The 14,447-nt window shown below is 40.9% G+C and overlaps 1 protein-coding gene and 3 long non-coding RNA genes across 8 annotated transcripts in view; 2 read left to right on the forward strand and 2 right to left on the reverse strand.

The window, feature by feature from the left end:
- LOC127005636 (uncharacterized) overlaps nucleotides 1-10,083 on the forward strand; it is a 91,141-nt gene extending 81,058 nt beyond the window's left edge. Inside the window, exons 2-3 of the long non-coding RNA XR_007758774.1 lie at nucleotides 2,691-2,785; nucleotides 9,884-10,083. This is a non-coding gene — a long non-coding RNA (uncharacterized LOC127005636). The remainder of the gene's footprint in view (nucleotides 1-2,690; nucleotides 2,786-9,883) is intronic.
- On the reverse strand, nucleotides 2,127-9,345 carry LOC127005065 (acyl-coenzyme A synthetase ACSM3, mitochondrial-like). The gene is made up of 14 exons (XM_050873587.1): nucleotides 9,181-9,345; nucleotides 8,447-8,543; nucleotides 7,780-7,913; nucleotides 7,374-7,560; nucleotides 7,000-7,174; nucleotides 6,465-6,647; nucleotides 5,956-6,079; nucleotides 5,477-5,675; nucleotides 5,134-5,252; nucleotides 4,679-4,772; nucleotides 4,361-4,496; nucleotides 3,924-4,143; nucleotides 3,339-3,426; nucleotides 2,127-2,760 (listed from the first exon to the last, which is right to left on the reverse strand). The coding sequence occupies exons 2-14, from the start codon at nucleotides 8,502-8,504 to the stop codon at nucleotides 2,702-2,704; spliced, it is 1,776 nt and encodes a 591-aa protein (XP_050729544.1). The 5' UTR covers nucleotides 8,505-8,543; nucleotides 9,181-9,345; the 3' UTR covers nucleotides 2,127-2,701.
- Nucleotides 10,084-11,016: 933 nt separating the features above from the next.
- LOC127005604 (uncharacterized) lies at nucleotides 11,017-12,974 on the forward strand. Its single transcript, XR_007758755.1, has 2 exons — nucleotides 11,017-11,156; nucleotides 12,486-12,974. It is a non-coding gene; the product is annotated as an uncharacterized LOC127005604 (long non-coding RNA).
- LOC127005409 (uncharacterized) overlaps nucleotides 11,977-14,447 on the reverse strand; it is an 88,958-nt gene continuing 86,487 nt past the window's right edge. For 3 of the 5 annotated variants that reach the window (XR_007758581.1, XR_007758510.1, XR_007758556.1), the window contains 3 exons: nucleotides 14,178-14,237; nucleotides 13,466-13,672; nucleotides 11,977-12,610 (listed from right to left, as the gene is read on the reverse strand). This is a non-coding gene — a long non-coding RNA (uncharacterized LOC127005409). Of the gene's footprint in view, nucleotides 12,611-13,465; nucleotides 13,673-14,136; nucleotides 14,238-14,447 lie in introns of all 5 variants that reach the window. The other 2 variants (XR_007758567.1, XR_007758530.1) reach the window with 2 other exon arrangements.

Raw genomic sequence — 14,447 nt, forward strand, 5'->3', positions numbered from 1 at the left:
TCTCTTACCCACCCTCCCTCCCCCTTCCTCCTCCCTCCCTCCTTCTCTCTCCCTCCTCTCCCCAGTCTTTCGTGATACAAGAAACATTTTAAAAGTGAAGCTTCCTGACTAGAGTGACGTCTTGCTTTCCATCTCGAGGCAGGGAAGGGACAGACTTGGGGCATAACTCTTTATATTAGGGACCTTGACTGAGAGAGAGAGAGAGAGAGAGAGAGAGAGAGAGAGAGAGAGAGAGAGAGAGAGAGAGAGAGAGAGAACCAGCACGCGAGAGTTAGCCATCCCTTACCCTTATATACCCACCCCTGACCTAACCTAGTGAGTGACCTGTGACCTGACCTCGGGGAATCAGTAGGGTGCTAATGGTCAATGTATTCACTGTTGTTGTTGTTGTTAGTGGTGGTGGTGATGGTGGTTGACAGTCGGGCAAGTTAAAATTCATGGTGGCTTTAACTTTTAATAATAGGTCAATAAAGTGATGTATGAGGTTAGTTTAAGGTTAATAAAAGTCGTTGGCGTGGTGGTTTAAGGGCCAATGAAGTGTGATATGAAAGAATGTAGTAGTAGTAGTAGTAGTAGTAGTAATAGTAGTAGTAGTAGTAGTAGTAGTAGTAGTAGTAGTAGTAGTAGAACTAGTTAGTGTTAGGGGATGAACTGAGCTGTGTGTGTGTGTGTGTGTGTGTGTGTGTGTGTGTGTGTGTGTGTGTGTGTGTGTGTGCGCGCTCGCTACAGACATTTCCGTGCACGAAATTCGCATTCTTCCTCAATTACGAAAAAAAAAAAAGAATATGCAGTATGATGACAAAATACCTGTAAAACCACCTCTTGGGCTGCCATGCCAAGTGTTCAGAGGGCAGTGGCCGTGTGTGTGTGTCTGTCTGTGTGTGTGTGTGTGTGTCTGTGTGTGTGTGTGTGTGTGTGTGCCAGATTTTTGTAGGGCGTCATCGTATCCGCGTCCCAGTTTAGATATTTTTTTTATATACTCCCCTTTGTTTGTTTTTTTGTTTGTTTTTGTTTTTGTTTTTTTACACTTGGCCGCTGTCCTCTTATTTATTTTGTGAGATGTTGTTTTCTTTCTTTTCTTTCACAGTTGGCTCTTCCTCCCGTTTTAGACAGATTGTATTTTCTTGGTTTTTCGACAGATGGCATTTTCTTTCTCTATAGACAGTATTTTCTCTCTCTTTAGACAGACAGTATTTTCCTTCTTATTAGACAGACAGTATTTTCTTTCTCTATAGACAGAATTTTCTCTCTTTAGACAGATAGTATTTTCCTTCTTATTAGACAGACAGTATTTTCTTTCTCTATAGACAGAATTTTCTCTCTTTAGACAGATAGTATTTTCCTTCTTATTAGACAGACAGTATTTTCTTTCTCTATAGACAGTATTTTCTCTCTCTTTAGACAGACAGTATTTTCCTTCTTATTAGACAGACAGTATTTTCCTTCTTATTAGACAGTATTTTCTCTCTCTTTAGACAGATAGTATTTTCCTTCTTATTTTTAGACAGTATTTTCTTTATTTTTAGACAGTATTTTCCTTATTTTTAGACAGTATTTTCTTTATTTTTAGACAGTATTTTCCTTATTTTTAGACAGTATTTTCTTTATTTTTAGACAGTATTTTCTTTATTTTTAGACAGTATTTTCCTTATTTTTAGACAGTATTTTCTTTATTTTTAGACAGTATTTTCTTTATTTTTAGACAGTATTTTCCTTCTTATTAGACAGTATTTTCTCTCTCTTTAGACAGATAGTATTTTCTTTATTTTTAGACAGTATTTTCCTTATTTTTAGACAGTATTTTCTTTATTTTTAGACAGTATTTTCTTTATTTTTAGACAGTATTTTCCTTCTTACTTTTACAGTATTTTCTTTATTTTTAGACAGTATTTTCTTTATTTTTAGACAGTATTTTCCTTATTTTTAGACAGTATTTTCTTTATTTTTAGACAGTATTTTCTTTATTTTTAGACAGTATTTTCCTTATTTTTAGACAGTATTTTCCTTCTTATTAGACAGACAGTATTTTCTTTATTTTCAGGCAGATAGCAGTTTCTTTTCACACAGATGACCACACACAACAAAAGAATCCACTACTCTTGATAAATTGGGGAAGGACACATGAATCAGTATTATCGAGTTTATTCAAATTCAACATAGCATACAATTGTTTTCCATTGCTAAGACCTCTTGCTCTCCAACACTTCTGATTTTTTTTTTTTTTTTAATCTTTTCATTTTTTTCTTTATTAATTTACGTGTTAATTTGTGAATGTGTTTTAGTATCTGCTGTTATTATTATTACTATTATTATTATTATTATTATTATTTCAAGTAATAGTAGTAGTAGTAGTAGAAGTTGTAACAGTAGTAGGAGGAGGAGGAGGAAGAGGAGGAGGAGGAGGAGGAGTTTACTATTATTATTACTATTATTATTATTATTCCTTGTTATTGTTATCATCATTTATTTATTTGTATATATTTATGTTTATTTATTTATGACCTCCAAACCTGCAACCATCCATATACTACACTCCACCACCCATATACCACCTGCCATATATTACACTATTCAACACCTTCTCAATATCTCTCCCTCCCTTTCTGATCCTCACAAGTCTTTAAATGCCTCCACAGCTTATCATATTTCAGTGCTTGTATGCTTAGCCGAACTACCCACTTCTTCTGCAGGTACTTTGCCCCTAACCACCCTGATGATTGCTGCTGCTACTGCTGCTGCTGCTACTACTGGGCTCACCACCTGCAAAGAGAGGAGGAAGAATCAGGTAAGTCTGTCCTTAACCCGGTAGCAGCGACGGGCCAAATTTGTGGCTTTACCGTGTACCAGCTATGATATAAACCCCTCAAAATAGATGATGCATAAACTGATCACAAATGCGTTGATATCTATTATGAAATGGTTTGCATGAGTGATGATTTTTTCTCATTTTTCTCGCTTAGAGGGGCCTTTAAGAAACATGATCCCCACAGCTACTGGGTTAAAAGTACATACTACTTCTGTATATACTCATTTAAAAGTCACTCACATAAAGTAGACCCCTAAACCCCCAAAAGCTATCGTACGGTCAGCTCAGGACTACATTTTATACATATGTGAATTTTATGTTGTATTGTGTGAGTACGATCTTGTCCTTAAAGAGCATAAAGGATTACTGTCTCATGTTAACAAGATGCAAAGGGAAATAAACAGACAATACACGTACATGGATAGGTAGATAGCACATAGATAGATTGATAGATAGATATGTCGAAAGATCTATAGGTATTCTGAGGACACGAGTAATGTTCCTGTCTCCCATTCCTCGGTGTGATACAAACCTTCACCTTTGACCCATTCTCTGTTCCGTAGTTCTACTCTTCGTATTTTCCCGCTGACGGTCTTCGGCAGAGAGTCCACAAACTCAATCTGGTTATGTTGAACAGACAAATTTGTTTGATCAGTTCATGTATTTCTAATGGCAATGAAACTGAGGTGGTGAATTTTACACAGCACCGGTATGGTAACACTTCATTACACCTGGAGCCTCCTTTTAAAGTCATGAATGATTAACAGTGACGGTAATGTGTAAATACCTCTCTTATGGTTATCCAACTCATGAATAAAGTATTGCATAGAAAGATACTATATTGCCTCTTCTGTGGCAGTATTGCAATCAGTGGAGAGTGTATTGTCAATGCCAGCTGTTGTCAAATAATGAAAAAAAGTCCTTCATAGAGTTAAGCTACACGACCCCTGCTTCCTATGGTCAGTTTTTAAGCACATAATGTTTTGCATAAGTACAAGGCCATCATTTAGGTGAAGCGATAAAGGAAAGCAATACAAGCAAGGTGCAAAATAAGGAAGGAACAGGCCGCTAGGGTTCACTGTTAAGCAGAAACAAACTAGGAAACAGACAGCTTTACCTTTCTGGGATACTTGTACGGAGCCGTCATCTGCTTGACGTGGTCCTGGAGGTCAGTGATGAGGGTGTTGGCGTCCTTGTGTTTGTACTCCTCTGCCAAGACCACAAAGGCCTTCACCACCTCCCCACGCAGGGCATCAGGGGAGGAGACCACCGCAGACTCAGCCACTGCTGGGTGTTCCAGTAGACACGACTCCACCTCAAAGGGCCCAATCCTGTACCTGAAGTGTGGGGGCAGGCATGATGAACTAGCCATATTCTGAATCAGGAAAATAGAACAGGCTGGATGCAAACTCTTGATAACAGGAGACTTGTATATTGTAACATTTTCACTAAAATTGTAAATATTTAAGAATTTGCATCGACAGAAACTTAGTGTAAGAAAAGTAATCCCAAAATTTACCTGAACTATCCACCTTAATATTTTTGCTAACTCACCCGGAAGAGATGATGATGTCGTCCCCTCGGCCCACAAACCAGAAGTAGCCGTCCTCGTCATAGTAAGCTCTGTCCCCCGTGAAGTAGTAGCCGTCCCTGAAGGCCTCGGACGTCCTCTGCTCATCATGAAGGTATCCTGAGTGGTGGCAGGCAAGAGCAGGTTATTTGCTGACACGTCTGGACTCCTCTGAATAAACAAAGCAATCTGGTGTAGTGTATCAGACACAAGTCTACATAACATGAGGTATATGATATTTTTTTCATGTTATAAGATTGAAACTGGATATGGCTCATCAGAGCACTGCCCCAAAGACCCACCTCTGAAGAGCCCCACGGGGTGGCCCTGCTTCAGGCTGACCGCCAGCTGGCCTTCCTGGTGAGGAGGAAGCTCCTCCAGTTGCTCACTCAGCACCTTCAAAACATAAAAAGCTTCTTTACTTTGCATCTACCAACTTGTCTCTGTGTACTTCAAGTATATTAAGATGCATTTGGTGTATGAGACACCCATCATCTTTTGTTCAGTCAAAGACTCCAAGTATGAGATTGTTATGGAGACCTTCCTGGTGAGTCACAACATTCTGACTCCAGCAGCCACTTGGCCCAAACAAGAGAACTTTTATGAAGGTATCATGTTGGGTGTTCAGTATGGCACATGGGACTGGCCTTCCAAGATTAAGATCTCTAAAACAATTTGTTAATGTGATCCCTTCGCCCTGCCCCCTGTCCCTGGGCCACCCCACACACACTGCAAAAAAGTTAAAATAAGTAATTACCTTGAGGTTGTAGCCGGGTGCAGGCTTGCCCATAGAGCCAGGCCGCAGTGCCATGCCTTTGCATACCCCACATAACAGTGTTGTCTCTGACTGTCCAAAGCCCTCGTAAATTTTAAGTCCTGCAAAGGAACATTATTATGTAAAAGGAAACATAATGTTCATGATGAAGAAAAATTACACTGTAATACTCTGTGTGACAAGCCATTTCCAGGAACATATAAAGGAATGCCATAGAAGCATCATAATATATAAGAGCAAGGTGTCCATTTCAGCTTTATAGGTCCTGCTGACTGGCAGGACTTTAGGGATCGTGGGAAGGGTAACAAATGTGCCCAGGCCACACCTGTATTTTTGGTCCATTCATGCATCACCTCCGGGTTGAGAGGCTCGCCAGCACTCACGCAGTGCTGCAGGGCCTTGAAGGGGTACTGGCAGAGCTGGTGCTGCACGAGGGCCCGGTAGGCCGTGGGTGGGGCACACAGCACTGTCACGGGGTACTCACACAGTGTGCGCAGCATTTCTTGAGAATCAAAATGCTTCATCTGTAGAGGTAAAGTTGCAGGGTTGAGTGCCTCTAATATAAGAATAGCCACAAGGTGATGAGAATAGTGCTGAACTTCACAAAACAGTAGTCTACAGTTCTCCCTGTTCATGCACTCCCTTACGCAGCCTCCTCAGTGTACCGTATGTGTCCCTGCATTCTTGTTGGACTCCCGTGCACCACCTTCACAATATCATTACAACAGCAATCTCTTACGATTCCCTGAACTCAAGGTTGAAAGAGAGGCCAGAGGCATGGCATAAAGGCATGGCTCAGCCCACCTGGTGTATGAAGGCTGTTGCCCCAGCCATCAGGGGCGTGTACAGGCTGGTCCAGGCTGACTTGGCCCAGCCAGTGTCTGACAGGTTCCACACCATGTCTTCCTCACCCAGGTCAAGCCAGTACCTGAAATATATTTATTCTCTTGCACAGCTCTTATGTGTGGCCAGCACCTGAGTGTATGCAGTCATAGCTGCCTGATATAGATTAGTCACATCATGTGTGACTTATATCAACTTTATGAAATAAATGCAAAACTACATTCTCCAACAGCTAGTCTTTTTGCCAAATGTCTGCACAGTCTTGAGCCAGCAGCGCGTACATTTTGTAAATCTTAGAAATTAATATTATTTGTTTCCTCAGTCTTAATGCAAGAAACTGTTTTGCCACAAAAACATGTCGTTTGATAGAAATTATTCTATTTGTGGTCCAGTAATTATTTGACTGTTTAAGAAGCATTGTGTACATGGTAAAATATTTCATTGTTCAGTGAACCTCACTTGAGAGGCACCTTATTGTTGCAATGTGGCCAACCCCATAGCTGGCCTGTGTGTGCGGCACCATCTTTGGCTTGCCCGTCGTGCCTGACGTGAAGAACAGCTGGGCAGTGTCATCCCCCCGGGAGGCCACACATGCCCGGGCTGGGCGTCCACGGCCAGACTTCATCAGCTCTTGGTAACTCACCCAGCCAGCGCTGTCAAGGTGCATTTATTAAAGATTCCAAGGGACTGAGGAAGTGACTTGCAAAGGAAGTCAGACTCCATCACCTCACCAGCCAGCACTGGAGAGGTTCATTCATTAAAGACATCATGTGATTAAGTCAACAGTGCAAAGGTTTATATATTAAAGACCTTGAATGAGTAAGAAAGTGACTCCAGTAATGAAACTCAATCACCTGTTAACAAGACCCCCGGTGCTGAAAAGGTTGATCCATGACAGTCATGTTAACAGATAACAAAGGTGACTCATGATCAGACACATTCTTTAAAAGTCTCTGACTTTTCAATTCCAAAACAACAGATAGATCCACCCCTTTACAGACTCACCGAGCTTCCTCGCAGCCCTCAGACACAGCTATGCGCAGTGGCATAGCCTTTGTCACGTCCTCCAGGGAGGCAGCCAGCTTTGGTGTGCAGATGATGCAGTCAGCCCCACACTTAGCCAGGCGGTGAGCCACATCCCTTGGTGTGAGCATGGTGGTGCCACAAGACACGACAGTCCCTGCAGACCAAACTTTGTGCAGTCCAACAAGAGCACTGTCCGTGCTGTGTGAAAGTCTTCTCCTTTAATCACAAAATAGTGGTGGCAGCTTGTCAGCTTCCACATCAAGAGCTGGAGAAGGCCAACACTGCCTGTCTGTTGTATGTACAAGTTTTCTTCAATCACGGCTGCACACAAACAATTAAACATGTCAGCTTACCACACCAGGAGGCAGCCACATTGACCACCCACCAGGCCGGCACCTTGGGCAGCAGCACCAGGGCACACTTAGGGGCCTGGGGGTCACTGAGGGCAGTGGCCAGGGTCTGGGCCTGAAGGAGGAGCTCACTGTAGCTCAGCACAGTGTCCTTCTGGCCATCAGTGAAGAGCAGCGCTGGGTGGCTGGGCTGAGCAGGTTAAGACGGAATTGTTAGTCTCATTCTCACTCTGCCCAGAGATGAGATGAGTACTTAAGTATGCAACACTTCAGTGGTCATCTACAGTATTTTCAATAAAATATGCCATTCTCTGATCTACTAAGACTTAAAGCTAAAATATCAGTATTCTTAGAAGTGAAACATGATAGTATATTAAAGGCAGGGATTAATGATCAGTATGAAATGTACCTTTTTCTGTGCCCACGGGGCAACAATGTCTTGGGCAAAATTAAAGTATTCTTTCGGTGTCAGCTGCTGCTCTATTTCAGCCTTCAGACAGTCATAGTCACTATGGCTGGCTGCAGTGGACTGCCAACACCAGCCTGCAATGATATTATTATGTACTTGTCTATCTATCTATCTAAAGACATTATGATGAAAGTCACATTAGTGGACACACCTGGACAGTGCAGACAGGTAGGTCATAAATGCATGATGCACTTCAGTGACTGTGTGTCTGAAGTGTCCAGGCAGAACGTTTGGCACACTGCTGGGGAGAACTTGAGATAACTGTCCTGCTGATTCTTTGAGTGTTCCAGTAGTTTGCTATTCATATAGATAAAGAGTGAGGCCACCCATTTCCACCAGACAATATTGATTTAAACAGTTAGAAATAGACATACAAAGAGGAGAAAGTGCATGTCATCCCAACCCCAGCCAATAAAAAAGTGTAGTGCAGGGATATGAATGCACATGTTACATGTACCAATACATCAATACACATACCTTATTAATAAACATCATGTCACTGTATGTTTTTATCATCTCATTCCTGTGTGTATGTTATTGACCCCTGTGAGCATGGCATCAACCAGAGGAAGTATGTAACCATCAATTAACCTGCCAAGCCTTGTACCTGTGTGGGCAGGGCGCCGCAGCAAGGCCCGCAGACCCCGCAGGAGGAAGGTGACCATTGCAGGAATTAGTTCTCAGTGATCCCAGTGCCTCGGCACCTGAAGGGAAAGTAGGGGAGTAGGTAGTTAGTGAAGGCAGTCACACAACATTTTTTTTTTTTTTTTTTCAATGCAGGATCACATAGTCATTATTACATACTATAGGTGCTATCTTTGGTTAATTGTATATATATATATATATATATATATATATATATATATATATATATATATATATATATATATATATATATATATATATATATATATATACTTTTCCAAATAATAATTTTAAAGGTGTTGATTAGGAATAGTGTCATTGTGGGTGAAACTCATCAGGATCACAATTTAAAAATTAATGGAAATAAATGATTCTACAATTTCCAGGTGCTATCCTTGGTAAATTTTATGTACAATTTTCTTAAGAGGTTTAATTAAATAACTTTAACTTAGGGTACGATAAGAAATGTGTCAATTTGTGTGAAAATCAGAATCAACAGGAAAGCTCTTGGCCATGATGTGCTGAGTACGTGTGATTTACCTGTAAGAAAACAATGTCAGTCACAGAAAGGCCACTAGCTGGCGGTGAAGCAGTCATGGTGACACTTCTCACAGTATTATAATAAACACATGTGATAGCATAAGTGGGTCTGGGAGTTCGTAAAACCTTAATTCAACATAAATTAGTGATAACTACCTGATTGACTAGTTCTCTTAGGCAGCGACAACGACTGTAGGCTTGTTTCTGGCGTGATTTCAAAGTACAAGACAATCATTACTTCTTGTTCTATGTCCCTCAAGGGCCGCAGCTTGCAGACTATAGTGTTAGTGTGTGTCCTTGCCAAGGCCGTACAACACGTTTTCCTGCAGACTGGCTAATGAGGGGGCGTGGCTTGGACGACTGTTGCTGGGCTCAACCATTGCCGTCTCGATATCTCAATACCGAGACGGCAATGGCACAACGACCTCTTTACAAGAAGATTTCATTCATTTTCTAATAATTTATCTATCTAAAAATGTTAAAGTTTCCTTGGGTTTGATTTGATACCTTGTTATGAATAGGTTTGGGAAGTCTGCTGTGAGATTATATAATGAAAACTAGACAGCTACCAACCATATGATAGCTGGCATTATTTCCCTTCACCCCGGTGCACATGGTCCTTATCTGCTACGTTTCATAGGTTTGATGGCATTATAGTTTCCTTGGGTTTAATGTGGCAACCTTTTTGTATAAGTATGGGAAAACTAGTGCAAGATTATGTAAAGAAAACTAGACAGTTACCAACCATATGATATCTGGCATTCTTTCCCTTCAATCTGTTGCACCTTTATCTGATACGTTTCATAGGTTTGATGGCATTATAGTCTCCTTGAGTTTAATATGGTACCATTTTTTATAGTTTGGGAAGTCTGCCAGTGCGAGATATTCAAGAAAACTACTCAGTTACCAACCCACACGCCTTGGCCACGCCCCCTCCACCCTCATCGTCTGCAGCCTGCCCTTCAGTTGCTCGCCCAGACATTTCACAAACACACCGAGTTTTCTCCTGTTTAAACTATTATACTGTTGAACATGGCCCACGTCAGACACAAGGAAGGGAAAGAGGCAAGTTATTTACGGTATTATTTATTCATTCAGAGACATACAAGCTATTTATCTTGACATGAACTTAAGGAGTTGTGAAGTAGCATGATGATCTATATAATTTATACTGCCTATTTTTAGAAGACAGTGACAATAGAAGTAAGGGAACAGAAGGGCAAAAGGCAAGTTATTTAGGGTATTATTTATTCATTCAGAGACATACAAGCTATTTATCTTGACATGAACTTAAGGAGTTGTGAAGTAGCATGATCTATATAATTTATACTGCCTATTTTTAAAGACAGTGACAATAGAAGTAAGGGAACAGAAGGGCAAAAGGCAAGTTATTTAGGGTATTATTTATTCACTCAAAGACATACAGTGCTTTTAACCTGACATGAGGAACTTGGGAGCTGTAAAGTAGCATTATGAACTAAATATTATGCTTAGTGTTAGTAGAAGACCTATATGACAACAATTAGGATGGAAGTAAGAGAACAGAAGGGAAAGAAGGCGAGCTATATTAGGATACCGGGTATTCTTTGTTCATTAGAGAAATACAAGTGTTTTACCAGACATGAGAAACTTAGGAGAGTTTTGAAGTAGCATTATGATCTAAATATATCACACCAGAAGAGTCATCATAAGGTAGGAAGGCACTAATGATGGGATATGGCCTCATTAATATAACCATTACCAACCAATAAATCATGTGTACTCTGCAGCCATTTATTCTTCACTGCAAGTTATCATCATCATCATCGTTTAACGTCCATTTATACCCAAGGTGGGGTTGGATGGGATATGAGCCTCCTCCACTGTTGCCGGTCCATAGCCATTTCTTCCGTGATGTTCAGCCTCTTCATATTTTCCTCTGCCACTTTTCTCCACATCTTCACTACAAGTTATCATGATCCAATCTTAATCTGGTAATTCTTTTTCAGCTGCACCATGCCAACCCCCATGAGTGCCTCCTATGTTGCCTCTGCCACCACCACTTGCTGTGACTGAGCCTCGGTGAAGGAGAGCGCTGAGCATCGGGAGGAAGACGGAAGAGTAAGCTGATTCATCTTCTGTTTGCAGGAACGGTGAGTGGCCAGGCTTATAATTCTTCTTTCAGAGAATAGCGACCTGGCACAAGCACTAAGGGACTGGGTGCTTTCAAATAGCAGTTTGTATCTGTCTTTGCATGCTTGTCGGTATATGGGATAGTCGGTAGTGTACAGCGGTAATAAAGTTGGGAGCACACACTAGATAGCTTCTTGTGGCCCTCTGACCCTGTGGTGGGAGAATCCATCAACCAGACACAGACCCAGGTTATTTGGGTTACCACAGTTCACCTTTCCCAGGTATCTATTTTTTGACCATCCCAAAAGGATGAACATCAGGGTGGGCTGCATGCCAATGGCTCAGGCTGGGATTCAAACCCAGTAGTAAAGCTCTTGCTATTTCAGTGTTGTTCCCCTGTTGTAGAGAGTAAAAGATCTATCTGTAGAGAGTAAAAGATCTATCTGCTTGAGAAAATCATAACTAGTCAATCTATTGTAGAGGGAAGATTAAAGAAAGTAGACTACCATTTTATTGAGTGAGCTGTCATTCCCTATGATCACTAATATTTGTTGTCTCCATTTTCACTGTCATTACACAGATTGAATACAGATTATAAATTTGATATACAATAGTTTAAACCTAGACTAGTAATATAATAATTCCAGCAATAAAACTTCCAAAATTAGCAATGAAACTACTTTCAAATGTAAAAGCATGAAAAATTTGCATAGATATTGGAAAAAAAGGGGCTTTTGAAGCCTAAAAAACTGTATTAAGTCATAAATTAAGTCATAAATACTCGGAAGAGGCTGCGGAGATGAAGTGGATACGCATTTTCTTAAATCAAACAAGAAGAGGTTCCCCATCAGGATTTTTTATTAGACAAACTTCCCAATTTCAAATAATGCTTTACACAACATACAAGGATAACTGTAATACAACGTCCGTGAGTCCTAGGGATCAAATGCAGGATTACTGGGTTAGAAAGTCAGTCCAGGTAACCAAGTGAGCCAGTGGTGAACTAAAGTGTTCCCTCATGAGGCCACCACTTCTGCGGCGCTATACGTGATGCCCACAGTGAGGGGCTGGAGCATCAGGTGTGATGGCACTGAAGTGGCCTCTGGCACAGTGACCTTTAGCTCATCAGTATGTCTGTTGGTTTGCCAACCTTACTTTTACACTCAGAAGGCCCGGGTCCAGAATGCAATAAGTTACATTATGCAATTTTTTCTAATGCAATAATTTACATTGATAGTGTACTGTTCTGAGTGATGTGAAGCTCTTACATTCCAGTACTGTGAAACTATAGATTGTTGAAGGTCCCCAAAGGCTCTTTTTAGTTTCTTCATTCTTTTGCTCCTTTCCAGGTGTTGCAACCCTCCAACAGGGTGTAGTCCTGGTCGGTGTCACAGGCCATCCATACTTGTGTGGATGGACAGGACTTTTACACAGCTGGGGGACATTCCAGGATCAGTCAAACTTCAGGAACTGTCTGATAGGAAGAGAGAGAGGATTTGTCAAAACCTAATAATATTAATAACATACATGCTGAATGTATTAAGTTATTAAATGGTTGAAAAAGCTGGCTGGGAAGAGTAAAAGAATGTTGAGTGGAAAAAAAATGTCTTTCTTAGAAAAATACCTATTATTATTAGCTACTTTTAAACATTATTACTAGTCTGTTCTTATCACTATAACTAATTATTACTATAGATCTGTGGGATAGAAACCTTTCTCACAGTATTTTCCCGTTTATGGTGATGGGGAGTGTGTCCACGAACTATCTGCATTATGAAGAAAACATTACTATAACACTGAACTAGCAGCATTCTTGTCTAATAAACTGTGGTACTGTCTGCAGCTTTGTATTGTTTTTGCCCATAATCACCATGTTCCAAGCAACTTATGGGGAGAGAGGAGAAAGTAAGTGCTGATTAACAATGGACAATCTGTTTAACCCAGTAGCAGCAGGGATCATATTTCTTAACGAAATTTTGTCTCTCTAAGCAAGAAAAATGAGAAAAAATCGCCCCTCACACAAACCATTTCATAATATATATCAAAGCATTTGTGATCATTTTATGTATTATCTATTTTTTGGGGGTTAAATCATGGCACAAATTTGGCACGTCGCTGCTACCAGGTTAACACAAAGGCTAGAGATGCATAAATGGTGTATGCTGGCCGAGAGCTGGAGGCCGTGATGTTACACTAATGACTGCAATGACAAATGAGCACAAATCAAGAAAAAGAATGGGTGGGGAAGAGCTTTTTGCCACCAATCAATGCCAAGTCAAGTGTCCAGCATACATTAATGGTACTTTATATTAGTAAAATCTTGCATTACCTCTGGGATACTTGTAGGGAGTATGCCAGTGACAAGGTCCTGGAGAATGGTGATGAGGGTGTTGCCTTCCTTGTGTCTGTACTTCTCTACCAAGACCACAAAGGCCTTCACCACCCCACATGGCATCAGAGAAGGAGACCACAGCGGACTCAGCCACTGCTAGGTGTTCCACGACATGACGCTACCTCGAAAGGTCCAATCCTGCACCTGAAGTGGACAGGAAGGTAGTGATGTGGCATCCATATCTTGGTAGTTGATGTGAAGATGTTCTATTTGCTGTGTTAGTAGAGAAGCTTTGTATCCTATTTCTTAATGAAGTGAAGGTATCCTATTTATTAATGAAGTGAAGGTAAGCATATGTGAACAGCCTCTTAACCCGTCTGCTGCGATTGGAACAAATTTGGCTTTCACTGGTAGCCTGATAACACAATAGTCCCATGTCTTTCTCTGCCTCTGTATTGGATAATGGAGTGTTTCCCATGTGATATTGGTGTGCTGGATATCCCCTCCCAAGGTGCAAGACTTTACATTTTTCTTCATTGAATTGTAGCAGCCACTTTTTGTTCCATTCCTGTAGCTTGGTGAGGCCTTCGTGTAGGAAATCCGCAGTCAAGATGTTAACAATTCTCATTTACCTTACCCTGAGGAAATTATGACATCATCTACCCTACCTACAAACCAGAAGTATCCCTCCTCATCATAGTAAGCTCACCTGTCAAGTAGTATCCATGTTTCAACACCTCCAACGTCTTCACTTGATCTCTGAGGTAGCCTGTAATGCAACAAAACACAGAAATCATCAAAATACACGACGACAGACAAAGACTCTTGCTTGAATTTAATTATTGAGGAGGGGGAGGAGAGAGATTGCTACCCCCTCCACCGATAGTAGGAACGAGCAGAGTTAAAGAGAAGAGCGTGACCTAATTACAGACCTACTCAAAGACAAAGGCAATTCCATACTTGATAAACTAGTCAACAT

Source organism: Eriocheir sinensis, chromosome 1 (assembly GCF_024679095.1).
Source record: "Eriocheir sinensis breed Jianghai 21 chromosome 1, ASM2467909v1, whole genome shotgun sequence".
Taxonomy (NCBI): Eukaryota; Metazoa; Arthropoda; class Malacostraca; order Decapoda; family Varunidae; genus Eriocheir; species Eriocheir sinensis.

Bases quoted from the DNA above. Each gene is read 5' to 3' on its own strand.
- LOC127005065 (XM_050873587.1), bottom strand. From the start codon at position 8,504: ATGGTCACCTTCCTCCTGCGGGGTCTGCGGGCCTTGCTGCGGCGCCCT. The intron at 5,676-5,955 runs GTGGGCTGAGCC...TTACCTCTACAG, and splicing joins CAACAGCCTTCATACACCAG to ATGAAGCATTTTGATTCTCA. The intron at 2,761-3,338 runs GTTTGTATCACA...CTCTCTTTGCAG, and splicing joins AGAATGGGTCAAAGGTGAAG to GTGGTGAGCCCAGTAGTAGC.